The sequence below is a fragment of the Saccopteryx leptura genome, chromosome 13 (genome assembly GCF_036850995.1).
Source record: "Saccopteryx leptura isolate mSacLep1 chromosome 13, mSacLep1_pri_phased_curated, whole genome shotgun sequence".
Taxonomy (NCBI): Eukaryota; Metazoa; Chordata; class Mammalia; order Chiroptera; family Emballonuridae; genus Saccopteryx; species Saccopteryx leptura.
In genome coordinates, this window is record NC_089515.1 from 10,189,911 (window position 1) to 10,214,213 (window position 24,303).

Genomic DNA, 24,303 nt, shown 5'->3' on the forward strand with positions numbered 1-24,303 from the left:
CTCTGGTTTTCACAGTTTGACTCTGATGTTCTTAGGTGTGGGATTTTTATGTCTACTTGCTTGGGGTTTTTTGAGCTTTTGGGTCTGTGGGTTGACATTTTCTAGAAGATTTCAGCCTATATTTTCCTGTCACAGTCTCTTATCACATTGTCTTGTTTTCTGGGACTCTATCTAGTACATGATCATTAACTACTTGTCATTGTCCTCCAGGTGACTGAGACTCTGGTTTTTTTCCAGATTTTTCAGTTGTACTCTAGATTTTTCATTTGGTTTTTTTCGTTGTTTTCATTTCTCTGCAAGAGTCCTCATCTTTATCTTATATCTTTTTGTAAAATTTACAATGGCTTTTTTTTTTTTTTTTTTTTTTTTTTTACAGAGACAGAGAGTCAGAGAGAGGGATAGACAGGGACAGACAGACAGGAATGGAGAGATGAGAAGCATCAATCATTAGTTTTTCGTTGCGTGTTGCAACACCTTAGCTGTTCATTGATTGCTTTCTCATATATGCCTTGACTGCGGGCCTTCAGCAGACCGAGTAACCCCTTGCTCGAGCCAGCGACCTTGGGCTCAAGCCAGTGAGCTTTTTGCTCCAACCAGATGAGCCTGCGCTCAAGTTGGAGACCTCAGGGTCTCAAACCTGGGTCTTCCGCATCCCAGTCCAACACTCTATCTACTGCGCCACTGCCTGGTCAGGCTACAATTGCTTTTAATGTCCTTGTCTGCTTGGTTTTTCTGGTGAATATTTTTAATCCTGGTAGGTCATCTTTTCCTGCTTCTTCCTACCGGACAGGCAACTTAAGTGGATCACTTTAACTTTTTCAAGGTTTGGTTTTGGAATTTGTTAAGGTGGGTTTGGAGTAGCCCTTGCTGTACAGGACATAGATCTTACTCATGCTACATGCTATTTCTGGGTCTTACCTAAGTGCCTGGGATGTTCACCAGGGTTCAATTCTAAGTGTTTTATGAATTCCAGAACTTCTGTTTAGCTCCTAGCCAGCCAGCACCTGTTCTCTGCCAGGCCTTGTGTGCACCCACAGCTTTGTATTCAGCCAAAGACCCAGATGGAGCCTGCACAGATTTCTGGGTCATCTTCTGTTTTCTACAGGGGAACTGCTTCCCCTCTAGGACCAGTGTACAAATTCTAGTTACTTCAGAGGCCCTGAAGTATGTGCTTTATTTTCTGTACCCAGCAAGAGGTGGGCCTCCACTTTTGTTGCATTTGAAAAATGCCCCCCTGAGAGAGTTGGAATAGAGTTCACCTGGTGTATTGCTCCTCTTTCAAGGATCATATTATATAACCGTATGTTTCTGTTGTCCAGTAATTGACGGTTGCTGCTTCATGGCCTTTGCACAGTTTTACAGTTCTGTGCGGGGGGGGGGGGGGATGATACAGGTTACGCTATTAACCTCTCATGACTAAAACTGGATGTCCAACCTTTTAAAAATACAATTGTATTTTAAGCAAATTGCCAAATTAGTAATCTTATTAGTCATATAATTAGCACAACTTAGGATCTTTCTCATGTGGTGGTCTTTTCTTAACCTTTTATTTAACGCCTATGTTAATGCAAACCAAGCTCGAGTGAGTCCTTCAACATCTTACACCCCCAGTCGTCACAAAAGGAGTTATGAAGATGATGAAGATATGGACCTACAGCCTAATAAACAGAAAGACCAGCATGCAGGTGCCAGACAAACAGGTAGTGTATGCTACAGGCTTTCTTTGGCCTTCTGCTCTCTCATTAGGTTTGTTTTCAGAATGCACTGTTGTATGCTACAGCTCTAGGGTTAGGAGCTGGCTGTAATCTGACACCTTGCTTTCCTGGTTATCAGAACTAGAGATAGTTTGGAGAATTGTGACAGCGCTTGGATCAGACGGGGCAGTTAGGAATCATGTAGTGAGGAAGGGCTGCTCTGCTGTCAGTCTTTGAGGGTCTCAAGTAGCTGAAAAGGTCTTTTCTCTTTCTGTTCATTTTTACCTCAACTCTTAAGTATTGTGGAAACATAGTGGTTTATCCTAAAAATTACTTATTTGATTTTGAAAACATCCTTCCTTGCCTGACCTGCGGTGGCGCAGTGGAGAAAGCATTAGCCCGGAACGCTGATCGCCAGTTTGAAACCCCGGGCTTGCCCGGTTAAGTCCCTTAAGCAACCACTGCAAGTTGATGCTTCCCGCTCTTCCCCCTCGCCCCTCATCTCTCCTCTCCCTAAAATCAATAAATAAAATCTTTTTAAAAAATAAATAAAAAGACTTACTCTGGAAATTTGATGGGGGAGAGGGAATTTGTTGCCATTTTATTGTAGGAGAAACCATGATTAAATTTTTCCGATCATCATACTCTTTCTTTAAAGGTCAAAGGGATTTGCTAGTATGTTTATTTCCTTAAAAACAAGTTTAAGTTTTTGGACTTAGAAGCATCATTTATATCAAACTTGAAAGGTTCCTGAGGGGGGTTCTTTATCTTCTCAAGGCCTTAGAAATAACCAAGTACACTGCTCTCCTTTGACTTTAGGGCGTGTTGGTGGTCTTCACTGGTGTGGTGAGCCAAAGCGGCTCGAAACGGAGGCGTCTACGGGACAGCAGCTGAACTCCCTGAACCTCTCTTCTCCTTTTGACCTGAATTTCCCACTGCCAGGAGAGAAAGGCCCTGCGTGCCTGGTGAAGGTAAGCCTCTCAGCAGACCTGACATCCACACAGGTGTGCTACGTGTCTCGGAAATTAAAATGGGAAACTTAGCATTTGTGTTTGTTTACTATTGCTGTTGTAGCAAGTCACCTTTCAGTCCTAATAACTGACCTCGTGACATGTTTCAGAAGATGAAGAGTTTCTGTTTTTGTTTGTCGTGTTTTTTACTTTAGTGACACTTTCCTTATGTAGCATGAGGACCAGAATTCCAGTATTCTTCCTGCCATACTTAATGGTCTCACAAATAGGAGGCTTTGACATTATTAAAAACCATCATTCCTGAAGCACAGGGGTCGCCAGTTCTGTTTCTGGTCAGGGCACAAACAGGAAAGAAAAGCTCAATGTTTCTCTCTCCCTGCCTCTCTAAAAAAATTTTAAAAAAGGACTATCATGACATACAACTTTGAAAGTTTATTTTTCTATAATGAAGAACCTCATGGCCAGTCTAAGTTTTATGTTAATCACCTAATGTTGCATAATTTATAAGTCCAAAATTAATAATCTAGGGTTTTTTCTCCTTCTCGATATGGTTAATAGATTTTGAGAGAATGCGTGTTTGTAGTTGTGGTTGACCATTATCCTTGGTGAAAGCCTTTCCTTTGAAGGTGTATGCTATTTGAACACAGACATTGGTCTAGGAGTCAGAGGTCCTGCATTTTGGTTCACTTATTTGCTAACTAGCAGAATGCCTTCAGGCAAGCACCTTCTCTTGGTCCCAATTTATGACATTAAGGAGTTGCTTTAAGGGCCATTCTGTGTACAATATTATTTCTACTTTACTTCAAGACTAATATCTTATGCTTTTGGGGGTGTTATTTAGTCCTAACAACATGATGTCATGTGGTCTCTTGTTAGGTCTATGAAGACTGGGATTGTTTCAAAGTAAATGATGTTCTTGAGTTATATGGTATACTCTCTGTGGATCCTGTGCTAAGTATACTGAATAATGATGAAAGGTGAGTCTTTTTTGTTCTTTTTTTCTGGATAACAATTAGGATAGAAATGAATGAATTTTATACACACTGGATGATAGATACCTGGGCTTTTGTGAAGAAGACCCAGGTTTTTAAGACATTTGATGTCCCAGTTGATGATAGCTCCAGAAAGAGTATCTGTTTTGAAGTAACCTAATGAGTAGACATACTATAACCCATTTAGTGCAGTGACAGTGTACTGAATAAAAACATTACTCTTCTTGAAGAATGGAATAAATACATTATACTATAATATGATCCAACCAGCCTGACTCTGTAAGAGGTCACGAATGAGGAGCCATTTTCTGTGTTTAAGATGTACAGGCAGAACTGTTCTTGGCTTGAATTCTTTGTTTTGTTTTTTTGTGTTTTGGAGGTGTAGCTTGTTTTTACATCTTTGCATCTGATGTATCCATGAACTGGAGCTCTTTCCCTCTCCACAGGGATGCCTCTTCACTCCTGGATCCGATGGAATGCACAGACACAGCCGAGGAACAGAGAGTGCATAGTCCCCCTGCTTCGCTAGTGCCCAGAATTCATGTGGTTTTAGCCCAGAAGTTGCAGCACATCAACCCGTTATTGCCGGCTTGCCTTAACAAAGAAGAGAGCAAAACCTGTAAGTGTAAGTGCAGAAGCCTCATGACCAGAGACAGTTGTCCCTAGTGTGTGTCAGAGCTGCCTGTGATGTGTGCACAGTGGTACTGAGTCAGTCAGTCCTCATTTGTCAGAATAATCAGTTTCTTTGCCCTGTTATCTTTTAGGTTAATCCTCTTCGTTAAAAGGAGGTGCAGAGGAGTACACAAATTGTCTTATTTTGAAGATGGGCACCAATTCTTGACCAATCTTGAGAAGCCGTTACTAGTCATCCACTGACTTGTAGTGTTTTTTGTTCCCCAGAGCTTTTTTTAACCTAAGACACTTGAGAGAAACCGGTGTGTCTATTCAGATCTCGTCTGCTTTCCTTCTCCAGTTGTGTCAAGCTTCATGTCCGAGTTGTCTCCAGTCAGAGCAGAACTGCTGGGCTTCCTCACGCACGCCCTTTTGGGAGATAGTTTGGCTGCTGAATACCTTATATTACATCTCATCTCTACAGTGTAAGTGCTGTATTCCTGGTGGGAAGGAAGGGAACTGGCGCTCTGTGGCAAGTGGGAAAGAGCAGGAAGGTTTCTGAGGTTTTCTTCATTGAGTGGTTTTTAGTTGTTCTATGTAACTAAGACCAAATCAAAGACAAATTCCTTTTGTCACTTTTTCTCAGTTTCACATTTAACATTTTGATTCTCTCTTTAAATATAAGAGCCAAATAACAGAAAGGCCCTGGCCAATAAGTAAAACGAACTACTTGATCCTTTTGGCACTCTGAATTCTCTGTTTATACATCCCTACCATCAGGTTACGTATTCACTCACAACCATTAATTACTTCTTGATGAACTTTCTGATGGCTGCACAATACTTTATTATAGACAATTGTACTATTTCCCTGTTAGGTTTTCCTACTTTTTGTCCATTTTATTCTAAATCACACTGCAGTAAACATCTTGGTACTGTCTTTGAATAGGCTTTGACACAGTACAAAATGGTTGCAAGCACAGACTGCAGCCAACTCCCTGTGTTCAAATCCTAGCTCCCCCACTTCCTGGCTATGTGAACTTGGTCATGTTACCTACAATTTCTCATTTGTAAAAAAAAAAAGATAATAGCACCTACCTCAGAGTGTTTGGGGATTAAATGAGAAAACATTTAGGCACTCAGGACAGTCCCTGGCACATAATCAACCCTCATATAAGTATTAGCTGTTATTATTTTTATTGCTGTTACTCTGATTTAAAAAAAACTGATCAGAGCAATCTGTTTTTAGTGACACTATGAAGCTAATTTTCCTATGTTTGCTTTCTGATGGAATTCAGATCTGAGTATCTCATTAGTTGTTATCTTTTTTCTCTAGATATACAAGAAGAGACGTGCTTCCACTAGGAAAATTTACAGTTAACTTGAGTGGTTGCCCACGGAATAATACCTTCACAGAACACTTATATCGTATTATTCAACATCTTGTTCCATCTGTAAGATCAATATGAATATGTATTATAAATCTGAGCACACCTTAAAAATCTATCTAAATGTCTTTCATTCAACCCAGATTTTAACTGTGAGATTTTAATAGATGTCTTTATGGGGAAACAAAGCCTGCCAAGCTCTGTAATTTAAAATACTACTCGCGCCCTGGCCGGTTGGCTCAGCGGTAGAGCGTCGGCCTGGCGTGTGGGGGACCTGGGTTCGATTCCCGGCCAGGGCACATAGGAGAAGTGCCCATTTGCTTCTCCACCCTGCCCCTCCTTCCTCTCTGTCTCTCTCTTCCCCTCCTGCAGCCAAGGCTCCATTGGAGCAAAGATGGCCCGGGCGCTGGGGATGGCTCCTTGGCCGCTGCCCCAGGCGCTAGAGTGGCTCTGGTCGTAGCAGAGCGACGCCCCCGGAGGGGCAGAGCATCGCCCCCTGGTGGGCAGAGCTTCACCCCTGGTGGGCGTGCTGGGTGGATCCCGGTCGGGCGCATGCAGGAGTCTGTCTGACTGTCTCTCCCCGTTTCCAGCTTCAGAAAGAAAGAAAAAAAAAAAATACTACTCGCCCAGAAACATTTCCCTTTTGTTGCTTTAGCAGAAATTTCTGTAACTATAATGAACCCAATTGCACTTACTCTCAAATTTGTACTCTCAGTTGATGCCAGTTTGCTTGTGTGATTTAGTATCCTTTGTGTGCATCTGAACAGTTGCCTTTTTAATTTCTTGTGTAGTTTGCACAACAGACTGACTGAGTAACCAGCCTTTGTGGTGTTGGACCCTGCTCATGGCCATCTTTTGTTTCGACAGGCTTTGCTGCTAAATTTAGGGTGGTTTGCTTGTATCTCTAATGTGACCTCCCTCCCCCACTTTCTCTGTCTGCAACAAAGCCAGAGTCCATTTTGAAAATGTCCTCTATCTCTTCCTTGATACCCTTCTCCCGCACCCAGTCTCCGCCCCCACCATAATCCTGCTGTTTGGGCTGGAGCAATTGAAAAGCAGACTGGAGGACGCAGCAGGCGCAGAGGGTTTGGGGAGTAGTGGGCTCCGGCAGATGGGACGAGGAGGTGCAGAGGGGTCTAACAGACATTTCACTCTCAGAGCTGGCTGAGGAGGCGGCATGCAGCTGGTGGAGCAGGCTGAGACCGACAGCACCCAGCCACAGCGCAGGGTGCTCTGCCCTTGGTCTTTCTTGGAACTGTTTGTTCAAGAATCTGCAGTAGTCTATGAATGAATATGATTTAAATTTCAGGGAGCATAGAAGGAAATTAGGCTTTTCTCTCCCCATCTTTTTTTTTTCATTTTTCTGAAGCTGGAAACAGGGAGAGACAGTCTGACAGACTCCCTCCCGCATGCGCCCGACCGGGATCCACCCGGCACACCCACCATGGGGCGACGCTCTGCCCACCAGGGGGCAATGCTCTGCCCATCCTGGGCGTCACCATGTTGCGACCAGAGCCACTCTAGCGCCTGAGGCAGAGGCCACAGAGCCATCCCCAGCGCCCGGGCCATCTTTGCTCCAATGGAGCCTTGGCTGCGGGAGGGGAAGAGAGAGACAGAGAGGAAAGCGCAGTGGAGGGGTGGAGAAGCAAATGGGCGCTTCTCCTGTGTGCCCTGGCCGGGAATCGAACCCGGGTCCTCCGCACGCTAGGCCGACGCTCTACCGCTGAGCCAACCGGCCAGGGCTCCCCATCTTGATAAGTAAATAAATATTTTGTTTTGTTGCCCCCTGGTTAAAGAAGTTTAGTTTCTAAATATTTGTTCCTAGCTCACTGGTAAAATAAAAATTAGTGTTCAAGAATACTGAACAAGGCAGTGGAGAATAAAGCAGTTCATAGTGAAATTCTCATTTAGGATATAGATATTATTTATGTTTAAAAGAGCTCAAGAAATCATGAGATTACTGTTTTAGGAATTGATAAAATCTTTCCATATAAAAGTGTTTTAACCCCAAATATGTTTTTCTTAAAACAGGAAATTTATTTTTTGCACATTAAAATATTTCTCTTTGTAGTCCTTTCGTCTACAGATGACTATAGAGAACATGAACCGTTTGAAGTTCATTCCCCACAAAGACTATGCTGCCAACCGCTTGGTCAGCGGGCTTCTCCAGTTGCCCAGCAACACTTCTCTTGTGATTGATGAAACACTCCTGGAGCAAGGCCAGCTTGACACCCCAGGTACTTACAGGGCTGTTTCCCTTCCATTCCTAGCCTTCCATTGAAGCCAGGCCTGGTAAGGGCCTCCTAAGAGCTGTAAACAGAAAGATGCACATTTCAGAAATATTGAAAGGTATGCCATGTGAGTTTAATTAAAGCATATATTATAAATTGCCTCAGTTATGTCACAATTTTATGAAAATAGTACAATGATAGAGCAAGTAGTGAGTAGCTTTTTTAAGCTGAAAAGGGGAGAGGTTTTGCCTTAGGTCATTATTACCTCAAAAAGAAGTGTAGGAAAGGTCTAATAAAACATTTTTTTACGGCCCAAAGTTTAAAAAAAATTTTCTCACAGAATCTTTGAAAAAGAGCTTAGTTAGTAGATCAGATAGTTGGAACTAACTTCAGTTACAGAACTTTTTAAAATTACAAGAAAACAGATGGCTTTATTTCTGTTCAAATGAGAATGAACACTATGCTGGTGATAACTTCAAAAGGAAAAGGTAGAATTAAAAAACAGTGCAGATTGAGTACATATATAGCAAAAGTAAGTAGCTAGGCAGTAAAATTCAATATCCCTATGGATAAATATAATTTTAGTTCTGCCATATTATTTTAGCCCTTTTGAACATACCACATAGAAAGTAATCATTTAATTGGGGTTCTATTTTTTACTTAATTGCATACCAGATGCTAGGTATTAGATTTTTGGTGTGTGTGTGTGAGGGTGGGGTCTTGATCCCAGAAATAGATTTTTCTGGTTTTACAAATACTATGTGGATAGCCTATTACCTAATGAACACTTAGCTTACTAAATTGGTCAGTGCCTCATATAACTTTTAAAGCAGTATAATCAATGTCAGGAAAACTGGTTTGTTCAGGTAATTAAAATCAAATGACTAAATTTTCTTTTCTAGGTGTTCATAATGTGACAGCCCTGAGCAACCTAATAACTTGGCAGAAGGTGGATTATGATTTTAGTTACCACCAGATGGAATTTCCCTGCAATATTAATGTTTTGATTACTTCGGAGGGGAGATCACTCCTACCGGTACGATGAGCTATTATTTTTTTTAATTTTCCCATTGATTTGAGGAGGGGTGGAAAGGAAGAGAGAGAGAAATTTGTTCCACAGTGTACCCTGACCAGGGATTGAACTCGTGACCTCAGTGTGCCAGTGGTGATGCTTTATCCACTGAGCAACATGGCCAGGGCCATGATGAGTCATTTTTAAATGCAAGGAGGTTTTCTTGGAAAAAGATGTTTTTGTTTTGTCTCTTAGTTACTGCTTATTACGAATAAGATAAACTTGTTTCAAGATCGTAGCTGCTGACTCTTAGGGGAATTGATTATTCTATTACTGGCTTGGGATGAAAACCTTAAATCTACAAAGAGCCAGACAAGAGAAAGCAAGCCTTTGGCAGCAGTACCTCCCACATCTAGGCATAGGAAGTAGAAGCTATCTGTAATTTGCCTGATTAACATCCAGACCTTTGTTTTTTGCCGTCTTCCGCCAGTCTTATGTGAAAAATATTTTAGAATTCCTTTTAACATGTTCCTAATCCATTTGATTATTTTTGTTTTATGGTGAAATGCCTTGGTAAATCATTAAAGTAACAGAGCTCTTAATGATGAGAAATATGCTCAGTTATTTAAAAGGCATTGAATGGCTCTGTATAATAGTGTTTACCTGTTTGGGGGGGGGCTGTGAAAGAGAGAGAGAGAGAGAAGAGAGAGATGAGAAGCATCAATTCGTTGTGGCACCTGTTTTTTCATTGATTGCTTTCTCATATGTGCCTTGACCAGGGGGCTGCAACTGAGCCAGTGACTCCTTGCTCAAGCCAGCGACCTTTTGGGCTCAAGCCGGTGAGCCTGCACTCAAGCCACTGACCTTGGTCCTGGGTCCTCTGTGTCCTAGTTCAACACTATCCACTGCACCACTATCTGGTCAGGCAATATAGTGTTCACTTGTGATTTTTGAGAAAAACACCTGTGAGCGAGGATGAAATGGCCCATTACTAAGTTTTTTGTGGGAAAGTGTGATTAAGATATAGAATTCAGCCTGACCAGTGGTGGCACTGCGGAGAGAGCATAGACCTGTGATGCTGAGGTCTCAGGTTCCAAACACCAAGGTTGCTGGCTTGAGCAAGGGGTCACTGGCTTGGCTGGACCACCCCTGAGACTCCAGTGAAGGCACATATGAGAAGCAATCAATGATCAACTAAAATATTGCAACTACGAGTTGATGTTTCTCATCTCCCCCTTCTTGTCTCCCCCCCAACCCTCTCCTTCCTCCCTCTCAACAACAAAAAAGTATATATATATATATACTTTTTATATAAAAAGTATATATATATACTTTTAATATAAAAAGTATATATATATACTTTTTTATATCATTTATATTCAGTGATTGAGGAAACATCTAAAACATTTTATTTTATTTTTTATTTTTATTATTTTTTTTTTTTCCATTTTTCTGAAGCTGGAAACAGGGAGAGACAGTCAGACAGACTCCCGCATGTGCCCGACCGGGATCCACCCGGCACGCCCACCAGGGGCGATGCTCTGCCCACCAGGGGGCGTCGCTCTGCCTCGACCAGAGCCACTCTAGCGCCTGAGGCAGAGGCCACAGAGCCATCCCCAGCGCCCGGGCCATCCTTGCTCCAATGGAGCCTCGGCTGCGGGAGGGGAAGAGAGAGACAGAGAGGAAAGCGCGGCGGAGGGGTGGAGAAGCAAATGGGCGCTTCTCCTGTGTGCCCTGGCCAGGAATCGAACCCGGGTCCTCCGCACGCTAGGCCGATGCTCTACCGCTGAGCCAACCGGCCAGGGCTTAAAACATTTTAATTAGCTTCTTTTTAGAGGTTGGCTACCTTTTTACATTTGCTGATACTGTTGAGGAAACATAAGTAACCAAGAAAAGGTGAACTTTTGTAATTATTACTGAGGTAGGTGTAGTGTATGTAAATTAATGTTAAAAAGTGACCTCCCCACAATAATATTATTTTTAATTTCCTTAGGGCGCTGGTAGAGACGACCCATCCATCCATCCTTCTGAAATGTTAGATCAATTTAGGAACTTGGAAAATACTTTACTGTTTCTCTTTTCAGGCAGACTGCCAGATCCACTTGCAGCCGCAGCTGATTCCACCCAACATGGAGGAGTACATGAACAGCCTTCTCTCGGCCGTGCTGCCTTCGGTGCTCAATAAGTTCCGCATTTATCTGACCCTTCTGAGGTTCCTGGATTATAGCATATCCGATGAAATAACCAAGGTATGTTTGGGGTAAAGATTTCCCTATGTTCATTGGAGTATTTCATAGCTGAACATTTATTATAATTATTGTTAAGGTAACTTTGCCATTTGTTTTCTATGTCTTAATGTCTTTTTTGTTGCTCTATTCCTGTGTTACTGTCTTTTGTTTGAAATAGATATTTTTAGTATATAATTTTAATTTCCATGTCTTTTACACTTTTTTTCTCAATAATTGCCCTAGGGGCTACAATTAACATCTTAACTATAACCATCTATTTGGAATTAATGTCAGTTTATTCACAATACCGTACAAAAACTTTGCTCCTTTACAATTTCATTTCTTCCTTTGTGATTTGTTACATCTTTATATATATACATATGATACTAGAAAGCCCGGCGGTCATACGAAATGACCTCTGTTCTAGATATTATAAATTGTAATTAAAATGATTGTGCTAAGGTATCTGCTAATTCAAACTGAATTACCCAGGGCAGGCGGCGAGGACACCCCTTTGCTTAGTGCCCCACGGGGTTTCCCCCTTCTACTTGCTTAATTGCTTAAAGTAGAGTGCAATGAAGGAAACCACTGGTGGTACATTTCTTAAGAGCCACCGCTAGCTCAATAAAAACGAACTATTAATAATGGATCGAATGCTATCCATGTACTGTTTGCTATTTGGATGCTGATTAGTCAATAATTTATTCAAGAGTGGTGGATAATTCTCGATTAGTGGAACTACAATGTTTCCGTACTTGCAACATTGAGAAAATCCTTTCTTGCCACGGTCAAATCGGTTAGTTTCTAACTTGAAGTTTAAGGACTGACAGTGTTCACATTTAATATTCATGTTACCAGAGGAATGCTCAAAAATGAAAGTTTCTCCGTTTGAAACTGTTTTAATCCTTTTTGCGTTTCGGTCAGCATTACTCTGTCGTTTTTTTGCATTTCTCTCCTGCCTTTGTTCAAGGGACTCATTTTGTCGAGACGGGCTTTTTTGTCTTGCATCTGAGGCAAGCCTTGTTTCTCTATGCTCATCAGTCTCATTTTGCCGAGAAAGACGCATTTGCTCTGCGACTGAAGCAAGCCTTGTCTTTCTCTGCTCAGTGGTTTCTTTTTGTCGAGAAAGCCGTTTTTGTGCAGCTTTAGCTCCTTTTCTCTCCTCTTTAGTGCTGTATTTTCTAGGAGGCATTCTTAAAAGAAATTACGTTAAGACGTAGTTTTTATGTAAAACAGATGATTGCCAACGCAAACAAATGTTCACCTTCCCCCTGACATGCTCAATTTGCGTTCAGCCTTAAATTGTTTCAAAAGCAGATGATTGCCAATGCAAACAAATGTTCACCTTCCCCCTGACCTGCTCAATTTGCGTTCAGCCATAGCAACTTCACCCCATTGGCTAGTAGTTACTCAAGCAACCAATAAGCTATCGGCGACAAACAGACACTTAAGCCGCATATAATAAAGATATATATCTGCCCATCAACATTTATAATTACTGCTTTTATCTTTAAATCAAAGGGGGAAAATTACAAAGAAGAGACATATATACTGCTTTTTATATTTATCTATGTAGTTACCTTTACCAGTGGTTTTTTTTTAATCAGCGATCTTTATGTGGATTCGAGTTACTTTGCAGCATTCTTTTGCTTCAGCAGCTTAAAAAGCTCTCTAGTATTTCTTGTAGGGCAGAGCAGCTTATGACAAATTCTGCCTTAAGGTTTTGCTTATCCAGAAACATCTTACTTTCTCCTTCATTTTGAAGACTAGTGTTTGCTGGATGTCAAGCTCTTGATTTGTAGTTTTCTTCTCTCGACACTCTGTAGTAGTATATGCTGCACTAAGAACATCTTCCACCTCCTGGCCTCTGGTTTCTGATGCGAGGATTCTTTGTACAGGAGTCCTTTTTCTTTTGTTCTTTCGGGTTCTCTTTGCAGTTTAACCGGGGGGGGGGGGGGGGGGTGTAGGGGGATTTTTGAGTTTTCCCGCTTGAGGTTGAGCTTCTTGGATACAGATTAATGCCCATTTGGGGGGATGTATTCAAGAAATTTGGTTTTGACTATTGTTTAAATCTTTTTCTGCCCCTTTCCTCTCCTTGGCCCTGGCACTCACCTAAATGTATGATGGTACACTTGATGTCCCAGAACTCTCTGAGGTTCTGTTCATATTTCCTCATACTTGATGCTTTCTCTTCCAGACTGAATAATCTCAGTTGCCTTAACTGCAAGTTTGCTGAATTTTTTCTTCTCCTTGCTCAAATCTGTTTAGCCTTAATTTCATCTATTTATTATTCTTAGGATTTTATTTTATTGATTTGAGAGAAAGGCAGGGGAGGAGCAGGAAGTATCAACTCATAGTAGTTGCTTCTTGTATGTGCCTTGACCAGGCAAGCCCATGGTTTCAAACCAGCAACCTCAGCATTCTAGGTCAATGTTTTATCCACTGCGCCACCACAGGTCAGGCTGAGTTATATTTTTTAACCTTAGAATTTCTCTTTGCTTTTAAAATAATTTCTATTGATATTTTTATGTTGAAACCCAGACATTTTAAATAGTATGGCAACTCTTCTGAAAGATTTCCCCCCACTTTATGCAATGTCTTTTGAGTTCTATACTTTGTTCTTTGGTTGTATGTGAGCACTGAAGTCTCTGCTATTTACTGGTCACTCAGTGATTGGATAGAAATTTAATTTCATTAGATGCCTGGAAACTGTATGTCTCCCAATCTAAGACAAGGGCCCCGTTATCCATGTTGGGGAAATCCTTCAACACTCAGCCCTAATTTTGCTTCATTTCTGCTTCCAGAGAGCATCAAGGTAGTCAGGTGAGAACCTAGGGCCTGCTCAGATTTGAGCATGTGGCCTTCTAATAGGAATTTATTTATATGTGTCTCTCTCACACACGCACACACATCTCGTTTCCTGTTTTTCCTTTTTAAGGATTTCAGTTAGCCTGCTGTTTGCCCCAAATATTATCCAGTGTCTGAAGCAGCCAAGATGATCTATACTTGCTTCTGAGTTTTTGTTTGTTTCTATTAATAAGCCGGGGGAAGAGGCTGTTCATACAGGGCAAGCTCCAAGTCAGGTTGGACAACCTTGGAAATGGGTTCTTCCAGAGTACCACCAGATTATGATAATTCTCTTTGAATGATGCTTTGAAAAAGCTGCAGCCCCACTACCCTCTTGAGGTTCCCGGCTGTCCATTTTCAGGGCTGCTTAGGAGGTAGGGTTAGGGTGGGAAATAGTTGAAATTTCTCAAAGCTGAATGTTCTTAACACCAACTCCTAGTTGCTTTCATTTTAGTTGTGTATTGGTTGCTTCTCTTATGCGCCTCAACCAGGGCCAAGCCAGCGTCCCTTGTTCAAACCAGCGACCTTTGGGCTCAAGCTGGCAAGCTTTAGGCTCATGTGGACAATTCCCCCACTCAAGCCAGTGACCCTGCGCTGATGAGCCCACACTCAGAGCCATTGATGTTGGGGCTTTGAACCAGCCACCCCAGCATTCTGATTGGATACTTTTATCCACTGCACTACCACTGGTCAGGCTTATGGGTGTTCTTTTTCCCTTCAGTGGTGGAAAGAATTTTCAGGTCTTTTATACTGCCATTTTTACTGACTTCATTCTTCCCTGTGTTTAAAGGCATCCTGTTTGCTATACACATTGCTCACCTCTATCTGCTTGCCTGGTCTTCTCAGATGTCTTAATTTTGTTTGGCATACCTTCATCGCCGTCATTACTTGTATGTATAGTCTTCACTCATGTTCTCATATGTCTAAGAAGCAGGGCTGACTTCTTCATTTTTATATCAGTCAAGGGACCATGTCACTTTCCTTTTCCCTATTAAATAAATGCAAAGGTCATTTCCTCCTAAGGAATGGTTTTAAAGTCCATTTACTCTTGATAAAGGCAGTTGAAGATGACTTTGTGGAAATGCGCAAGAATGATCCTCAGAGCATCACTGCTGATGATCTCCACCAGTTGCTCATTGTAGCTCGGTGAGTAGTGCATGTCCATAATTGCTTAAAGTAAGCTATGAATAAAGCCCCTAATTTATTTAATAATAACTGAGGTAGACTTTTAAAAATAGACATGAACTTTTTCAAAACCACCTAGTGAAGTGGCTCACTGAAGTGGAACTGTTTGGCCGGCGGCCACATCAGTGGAACCAGACATGCTGCTGCTTCTCCCCGCGCTTCTGCAACTTGAGTCACCCTCCAAATTTGACTTCAGGTTCCTTTGTAGCTGTCAAACTTGGCTCTTGACTTTGTGTCCCTACTTGAGATCTTGTCTCCTACACCAGTAACTCCTAGGTCTAGACTTAAATTTGTTTCTGTATCTCAAACTAGGTTTCTGTCTCTCAGTGCTGGTCAGACGACCCTGTCAAGAGAACGATGGCTAAGAGCAAAGCAGCTAGAATCTTTGAGGAGAACCAGGCTTCAACAGCAGAAATGTGTGAATGGAAACGAACTTTAAACATGTTATACTTAAGAAAAAGTAATGGGCAAATTGTAGCCACATTATTGTAAAATTCAAATGTCATTTATACCACATTGTTTTGTAGATAATTTGTATCAAAAACCAATGACTTTTCCTGAAATCAAGCCTGATAACATCTGAAGTTTATATAATACTCAGTAGGGGCTTTTACCTTACTGATTTTATGGAGTTTTTGGAGTTTGTTTTATAATTATATAAATTAGTAACAATGTAAAAATGTATTTGATATTAAAGTTTAATATTGATATGATAATGTTACTGATTATACCATTTCCTCAGCTTCAGCTAAGTCATAGGCCAGACTCTGTTGAAATGCTAGCATCAACTTCATTTGAAGACAAGAGTTGCAATTCCAAAGTCAGGAATTAATCACTTAAGATTTTTACATCTTTCCAATTAACAAGTGGCTCTTAATGTGTTCAGTGGTCAAATGTTTGGGAAATGATACTACAGAATTTCACATGATATCCAAAACATTTGACCACAGAAGCTTTTTTCTATTTAACAGTTAACCTGCAAAACTAGTCTTTAATGAGGCAGTGGTTCCCATACTTTCGGAGTTTATGGATCAGGAACATTTCCCAAAATTTTGGGATGGACAAGGTTGCCAATTTATTTTGCCAAGTTTTTTGAAAGAAATCACTGTGTTATCACCAGTATTTTTTTTCGTAAGAGAACAACCTCAGAACAAGATAGTCCTTTAAATGGAATAAATAGCTTTTTGAAAAAATGTTTATTGTCCTTACTTTTCTTATTTCACCCCAGTGCATTTGGGAACCACTGTTTTATGGAACTCAATTAAGGAATTTCTGCCCTACAAAGTTGTTTTTCCCAAATATGAAGAGAGCAAGAGTTAACACTTTATTAAAATCCCTTTAGAAAAAATGGCTTTAAGTTATTCCCTAATATCTATCATTCAGTCGCTTTGGTGATTTTTTTTTGTGTGATTTTTTTTTTTTTTTTTTTTTGAGAGAGAGAGAAAGAGAAGGGAGGGAGGAGCAGGAAGCATCAACTCCTATATGTGCCTTGGCCAGGCAAGTCCGGGGTTTCCAACCGGCAACTTCAGCATTCCAGGTCGACACTTTATCCACTGCGCCACCACAGGTCAGGCCAGATTTTGAACTTTATTTTATGAAGTTTATCAGTTAATTCCAGAAGTATCAGATCTGCTAATCCAGAATGCCATGATAAGACCGTAAGTAGGTTTCCCCAGACCAGTGGCCGGCAAACTCATTAGTCAAGAGAGCCAAGTATCAACAGTACGATTAAAATTTCTTTTGAGAGCCAAATTTTTTAAACTTAAACTATATAAGTGGGTAGGTACATTCCTTATCGAGGTAGCGCCCACATGTGGTATTTTGTGGAAGAGCCGCATGTGTCTCGCGAGCCGCAGTTTGCAGACCATTGCCCAGACCAATTAGTTTTAACCCAAGTTTTTAAATAAACAAAAATACTATTCATAGTTAGAAAGCAAAAATAATACAGTATAGTATAATTGTGGCATCAAGAGTATTTGGAAAGGTTAAAATAACTTAGTGGTTGTATATAAAGATTAATTTCTCTTAGTAACTTACCTAGAAGAGAACAAGTTCAGTTAAATGATTCCTTAAATGTGCCTAAAGTGACACTGCTAACCAAGGTAACAGGGTCAGCCTTGAAAACAAGGAATTTATGCCTAACAAACTGAATTGAAAATTACTAGTTTAACTTTTCTTAAACTCAAATCTATTTTTATAAATTAATGTAAGTAACTTGTTTATATAAACTATTCTAACTGGTTTTTAGTTTTACAACAGGTAGACTAGACTAGACCTTACCCTTTTAGAAACTGGGTTTGTGGGAATAAAATCCAACAGAGTAGTTAGTGTGTTTATTGTAACAACATGAATTATAATTTACCAAAGAGAAGTACCTAAGTGGCTTGGTCTTGCAGGAAATGTCCCTTGAAAGGAAAACTTTCTAAGAAATAAACATGTGACGTGTGTAGAAGAGACCTCTTGGTGAAAACCATACCCAGAAGTGGAGCACGGCATCCTCATGCTCCAGGCCCACCTGAGTAAGCAGGAAGAGAGAATGCCGGGCTTCGGACACACTTTCTCCTTTGCTACAACATGTGGACATTACAGTTGTCGATCTCAAGTCATGTTCATTGTATCTGAATCATCAGTAAACTGAATAGACATTAATTGGAACTAAACATTGCCTTCTTAATTTTGCTTTTCAAAAATTTCTTCAGAACCAATTTCTGTGGAGCTTAAAACACATTACATGACTTTGCTTATATTTCCTCAAGTTGTGGGACAGTTATTATCTTCAGAAAAGGCGGTAAAGAACAGGATAAAACATGCATTTTTAGTGTTTAGGTTTTAAAATTTGATAATCTGTGATCCATTTCATAATTTTTAAAAGTCATGAAAATACTTCAAAAGAGTAAAATATCTGGAAAGGTTAGGACCATGTGTTCAGTTATAGAAAACTTACCTTGATTTATGAATTTTTCAATCTGATTCAAAAATCAAACCCTTTAAAATGTTATTCAAGGAATTCTCATACATTGTCACTTTAAATTACAATGGTATTTTATTTTAAATAGTCACAAGATTTGACAACACACATATACACAAAAAGATACCACTAATAAATAACAAAAGTGAAAACATTTATCAAAGTTACAACAGACATAATGAATGTTCAGCTGAGAATCACTTCAACAGAGTAAGGCTCTAAAGATACCAAACCAGTACTTGTTTGGAATAAAGTGTGCAACTTTCTTAATGTCTGGGCTTATAGAAGAAGCTGTTTCCAATTTTAGCACAATTGTGCTTCTGACTAAGTCTTAATAGTTCCAATAGGCTACACAAGATGTTAAGAAATGCCCCCTACAAAAAATGAAAACTTGAAGACTTCTTTCAAGAATTACCAATATCCAATAAATGTACATTCTTACCTGAAAACAGCAAAATTAATAGGTGCTGGTGTTCACATCTGTTGTCTCAGGTTTTATGACTGACACATCTTAATGCTCCTAGACTTTGGGGTGTACAGGGTGGCAGAAAATTTAGAATTTGTTTAGAATATGGGGAAAATTAGGATAAAATGGGTGTACATTTCTTGACTATATGCTAATGACCCTTAACCCTAGGCAATGGAAGCCATCAAAACCAAACCGAGTGTTATATAGTCAATGTGTCTCCATTAGTAACACTTTTCAAGTCACTAGAAAGTAAAGGTATTTATCTTGTAGAGATCATACCAGAAATCATCTGAGAAAAATTATAAAAAAATGCTAACCCCCAAATGTATCCATGACCATCCTTTGTGTGTCTACTTCATACACTCAACCTGCCCATCCCCCCACCCACTCCAAAAAAAGGTTCAGGTCATTATGTCCCAAAGTAATCTGCTGAATTACATTCGAAGAGACAAACTGCTCTGTAGTGTATAAGCTACTTGGGGTCTATACATTTCTAGAATGATGCTCTCCTGTTGTCCCAACTCAAATTTGGAAATCTGCTCAAGTTCACACTCCTTTTAAAACCTTTCCCAATAAACATAATTGGAATTTTTGATCCCTAGATTCAAAGTCAGTACAAGTTAAAATAGCCTACTATTGAAAACTTTTTTTTTGGACTAAAAGCCACAGGATTCTTTGTGGCTAAAAACTAAATCTGAATTATTCGTGTCTGGCATTGTGTAAACATATTTTTAAGTTCACTTTGCTGGACTTCATTAACCACTTCAGGTTCTGCAGGGCTCTTCTGAACCTTTGCAACTGCAAAGTTTATCCCTTGGGTTAACCCGGCTTGGGTAATATTAGCAACCTGGACCATTGAACTCCTAATCTTTGCGAAGGGAGAGACTGCTCTGCTGCTGCTGCTCTCTGAAGGAGAAGGAGTTATGTGAAGTCCTGTCTCGAGTTCAAGCATGCTGGATCCAGAGCCGGGGGTCTTCTGAGATACAACTGAATGCACTGTTTCAACAGACAAAAACTGTGGGCCTGTTCCAGAAAAAGACACATCTAATTGAGATGGTCGAGAAGGTATCTGTTCCGTTGAATCCGATTGGGTTTCTTCATTAGAAACTTGACTGGTCGTTTGATTTCCTTCCACACTAGCCTCCTTAGAAACAGATCTGGTATCTGATAGTTGGGTCATTTTGTTTTGTGCATCTTGTACAAATCTGTGGCAGTAAATATCCACAGGCTTGGCAAAGCCAGTCAATATGTGTATATTATCAGCAGAAGGACTCTTTTTCAAAGGAGACTCACAGCCTTTTCCAAGCTCACTTCCATGAGTGGCAGTACTAATCTCTGAAGGAGCAGGAATGCTAATATCAGTGCTGCTAATAGATTGGGATCGACTGCCTAATCGAGGTGCTGAAGCAATAATACCACAACTGGGAAGAACATAATCTGTTGGCCCTACATTTTCTAAAGAATTAGCTAGCTGCCTTTCTTCGTCGGACTTGGAATTTGTAAGGAATTCATCAGAGTGGTAGGAGTCATTATCTGAAGACATTTCCCCATCAGACTCTGCCTGGACTTTATTATCCATCACACCTGTGTTTTCCATGGTTTCAAGACTACTATCTGATTTCCAAAGATTTACTTTTAAATTTGGTTTTAGAAAATTAACTTTCACTTCAGGTTTTGCAAAGTTTCCTAGTCTTCGTAGACTGCCAATATTTACATTGGATTTGGTCTGTTTCACTTTTTGATTTAGAGATGAAAACTTGCTCATTAAAAAGTTTTTTCCCTGGGCCAGAGAGCCTTGGTTTTGAGATCTGATGCCAATGATGTTTTCATGAGGTTTACTGTTCTTCCTACAAATTAGAAGAGAAAAAAGTTAATTCACCATGGAATTCAACATACCAGTTCCAATTATTAAAGTGAAAATGCTGTCATTTACACTGACTCCAATTTTTTGAAAACAGTGCACTGCTAACTGATAAACTCAGATAATGCCTTGGAGTTGACACCAGAACAGGACTGTCCAATAGGAGTATGAGAGTTATAAATGTAATTGAAAAATTTCTAGCAGCCACATTAAAAATGTAAAATGAATTTTAATAGTATTTTACTTAACCCTGTCATTTCAGCATATAATATTAAAAAGTAATTAATGAGGTATTTGAAACAGCCAATGGGTAGTATTTTAGAAGAGGGCAGCAGAAGCCTTTTAAAGTACTTTTGATGAGTTGTTCCCCAGCCGCGTGACTTTAAGTAAGCTCAAGTCCAGCGAGCAGGCCAGTGAGATCTCCCACATGAGCTCTGTCCTCATCTTCCTCAAGCAGGCCAGCTGGTGCAACAAAAGGCCACCCTGTGGAAACACTACTAGTTCTTCAGTACTTGCAGTACTCAGTGAAGCTCTTTCTGGTAATTTGAGTAGTAATGTTGAGTCCTTTTGGACCAAATCGTTTATCTTCAGAGCTGATGATTGTTTGCTACTGCATCTTTCCTTCAACTGTATTCTCCAGGCACTCAGAGAGGAGGAGGAGACAGTTGGAAGGAGGGAGGGAAGCCTTCCAATAGTTGCCTCAAACCATGTTTTTGGGCTGTCTGAGAATAAATTTTTCTCAAAAACAAAACAACCCCACACCCAAAATTCAGACTAATCACATTTCAAAGGCTCCACATCCATACTCTAACTGGAACGGCAGCAATGACTATGAATGGGTAGCTCCATAACTGAAGCTATCTACATATATTCCAATTTGGCTGAACGCAGGTAGAGGTGCGAGGAGGAAGAATTTCATTCCCTTATGTTCCCTATGGGTTATCTAAATTTATTTAGATATAAAAGATTTGGGACATGTAACATAAACTAAACTTAGTTGTTTCTCCTTTGGCATCCCTCACGACAGCTATGGATAAGAAAAAAAGAGTCATGCTATTCACCACATGGCTTGAACATTTGACTCTCTTGATCATGCAGGATCTTTGGTGATGAGACTTTCATAAAATTTTTAACATTACAGACTACAGAAATATTTCTACTAACAAAACTGTACAATTTTTCTCTATAGATGACCAAATGGCTCTCTTCTCTAGTGGACTATCGACCATAAAACCTGCTCATTAGATGGTAAATCTACAATAATCTGTTCAGATAATCTGTTTACAGGCTTTCTTTTTTAAAATTAAAAAACCTAGTGTTTAAAAAACATTTGATACTTCCCTTTCTAAATACCAACTCATTACTATGTGACCCCCACCATCACCACCAGTTTGCAAACACTTTTAAAGACAGACTTTAGATAGTGATGTCTTTACTCTTGAGAGAAAAATCAGAAGTATACTCACCTCTCAAGTTTTTTCTCAATTACAGATACATCTAATCCCATGGCCTGCTTGGTGATCTGCAGCATCTCGGCAATGCACTGAAGGGTATCTGAAACCCAAACACAACTGCTTGCCACTTTTCTCTAAAACATCCTTAAAATCGCAGTTCTAACTCAGAACCCTAAATGAAATTTATAGTATTCCAGTTAAATAAAAATTTATGTGCTTCAATTTACAGAAAACTGCTTCTTACTAATTATTCCCCCTACTAATTCACTGTACTAAAACCAATTTTAACAGAAGAGTAAATAAAGAGCAAAAGAACCAAATCAATTGGAATTAATGTGCTAGATGCTGCGGTAATTAACAGCTGTGAACATGACAGACATAGTTCCTGACTACTAACCACACAAAGCATGTGTTGTGGGAAAAGCCCAGCATCCATATGGCCACACACACAATTCCCATTATAGATTCCCTTACCCCAAACTAGATCATCAGTTTATAAATACCTTGTGTTGCTGAGAATAAATTCGCTATTATTTCAAGGTCTCAAATCGCGAAGCTACTTTCCTTGGACCATTTAGTTGGTAATGATATGTACTGCTCCCAATTCCACTGGGGCTTATAAGACCAGATGAAAAATTATTACTCAATAACTTCCTCTCTCTTCTTTACCTTTCCCATCCTCTTCTGGACTGCGTGTAACAGCTCTCAGTGTGTGGAAATAGCCACTTGCTTCTTTGTATCTGTAGTGCAATCGCATGCAGGAGAACTTTGCCTTACCAAAAAGGGTGGGTTCAGGACCTAAAGACCCAAATGAATATGTGTAAATCCTTCACATACTGTATCTTCAAAATACCAACATATTCTTCAATTAGATATTTAGGCACATTTTTCTTTAGCTTATCATGACAATTTGGTTGGATAAGGCTATAAATAAAAACTCTTCCTCAGTCTCAAATATTAACTTTCTTGATTGCTGCGTTAATCTTCACAATAAAAGAAATAGTTATTAGATTATATCCATTAATCTCTAAAGAACAGAAAGAGTCCTAAAAAATAGACTACTGGAAATATATCCCTTTCTGGTTTTAATAAGATATGCTGACTGTATAAATAAATGGACCCACTCTTGGAAGAAACAGTATTTGCTTTCTATGACTTGGTTAGTATCTTAACATTTACCTATTTCTATTTTTTCCAGGTCTTCCAGACTTAGTCGTTGATACTGGTTGACTTTATCAACTTCATCATCATAACTAGATAAAGGAAAAGGGATTTTAAAAAAGGATTAAAAGCAAAAGCATGTTTGTCTGAGGTATAATAGTAGCAACCACTATGCAGTTAAAATCTCCCATAGCACAATGCAGAGTTAAACAAATATTTTTAAAACTAGATGAAATTAGATTAACACATACATAGTTAAACACATCCAAATCACATAATCAATGCCACAGGTACCTGGGCCAATGATTTTTTTAAAAAAAACCTCAAGTCTGGCAAGCCTATGAGGAAAATACTTGTATTTTTGCTAGTGGCATTGTTAATTGGTAGTCTTTCTGGAAGTCAATTTAACAATAAACCACAAAAGTCATATAATTCATCACTGTGACCAAAATAACCTTGTAAACTAAGAAGTGCATGTGTACACACATGTAAAATTATATGTACAAAGACAACTATATCACTCACAATTGCAAAAAATATATATATATATTGCCTGACAATAGGGAAACATTTAACTATGGCTTAGTGATAAAAACTGATATATGGGCATCAATAATAAAAATATGTAGAATACATCAAAACTTGGGAGATATATAGGAAATAATACTAAAAGCTAAAAGGATATTATATAAACACTGATTATAGTCTAACATTTTAAATTGATAAAAGGAAGTCTCAGTGATGCTAACAGTTATAAAAGGTAAAGTGGTTCAATGACATGTTTTATAATACATAACAAAACCAGTTTATTTCCTAAAATGGACATTTACTCAGATTTAAAATTAAAAGCTTTAAATCAATAAGCGACTTACTAGGCAACGTAGTAGGCAGAGTTAGAAAGCAGTAACAGCACATCCACATCTCTGTGAGTAGCATCAATGAGGCTAAACAAACATGACAAGCAATTAAATATTTTTATTTTCATCTACATTTTTGCCAAGCTTATTTTTTACAGGTGAGCCACTTATGATAAAATTGGAGATGGGGGAGAAAAATCAAATAACTAATGAGTCCTAGTTCTAAAATGTATACAATCTTGGATTTTTTAAAAAAGACAAAGGAATCCAGTTTGGGGAGGGTGCAGCTGAAGCGAGGTCCCTTCTCACAGAGGTGGGGGGTGGAAACTGGAGAAATGGTTTCTTGTGTGGAGGGTAGTGTGGGCTTGGACAAA

General features: G+C 39.6%; 2 protein-coding genes across 5 annotated transcripts in view; one reads left to right on the forward strand and one right to left on the reverse strand.

Moving 5' to 3' along the window:
- The window catches only part of MCMBP (minichromosome maintenance complex binding protein), a 28,521-nt gene extending 12,324 nt beyond the window's left edge, over positions 1–16,197 (forward strand). For 2 of the 3 annotated variants that reach the window (XM_066355603.1, XM_066355605.1), the window contains exons 6-16: positions 1,556–1,700; positions 2,514–2,665; positions 3,542–3,642; positions 4,104–4,282; positions 4,631–4,754; positions 5,605–5,722; positions 7,728–7,893; positions 8,790–8,923; positions 10,984–11,148; positions 15,032–15,120; positions 15,472–16,197. In XM_066355603.1, coding sequence (XP_066211700.1) covers positions 1,556–1,700; positions 2,514–2,665; positions 3,542–3,642; positions 4,104–4,282; positions 4,631–4,754; positions 5,605–5,722; positions 7,728–7,893; positions 8,790–8,923; positions 10,984–11,148; positions 15,032–15,120; positions 15,472–15,598 — 1,500 coding nt within the window. In that variant the 3' untranslated portion in view covers positions 15,599–16,197. The remainder of the gene's footprint in view (positions 1–1,555; positions 1,701–2,513; positions 2,666–3,541; positions 3,643–4,103; positions 4,283–4,630; positions 4,755–5,604; positions 5,723–7,727; positions 7,894–8,789; positions 8,924–10,983; positions 11,149–15,031; positions 15,121–15,471) is intronic. The other variant, XM_066355604.1, reaches the window with a different exon arrangement.
- Positions 16,198–18,183: 1,986 nt separating this feature from the next.
- The window catches only part of INPP5F (inositol polyphosphate-5-phosphatase F), an 82,714-nt gene continuing 76,594 nt past the window's right edge, over positions 18,184–24,303 (reverse strand). The window contains exons 16-20 of one of the 2 annotated variants that reach the window (XM_066354752.1): positions 23,945–24,016; positions 23,091–23,164; positions 22,581–22,709; positions 21,924–22,011; positions 18,184–20,443 (exon numbers count right to left, since the gene is read on the reverse strand). In XM_066354752.1, the coding sequence (XP_066210849.1) occupies positions 19,285–20,443; positions 21,924–22,011; positions 22,581–22,709; positions 23,091–23,164; positions 23,945–24,016 (1,522 nt within the window). In that variant the 3' untranslated portion in view covers positions 18,184–19,284. The remainder of the gene's footprint in view (positions 20,444–21,923; positions 22,012–22,580; positions 22,710–23,090; positions 23,165–23,944; positions 24,017–24,303) is intronic. The other variant, XM_066354753.1, reaches the window with a different exon arrangement.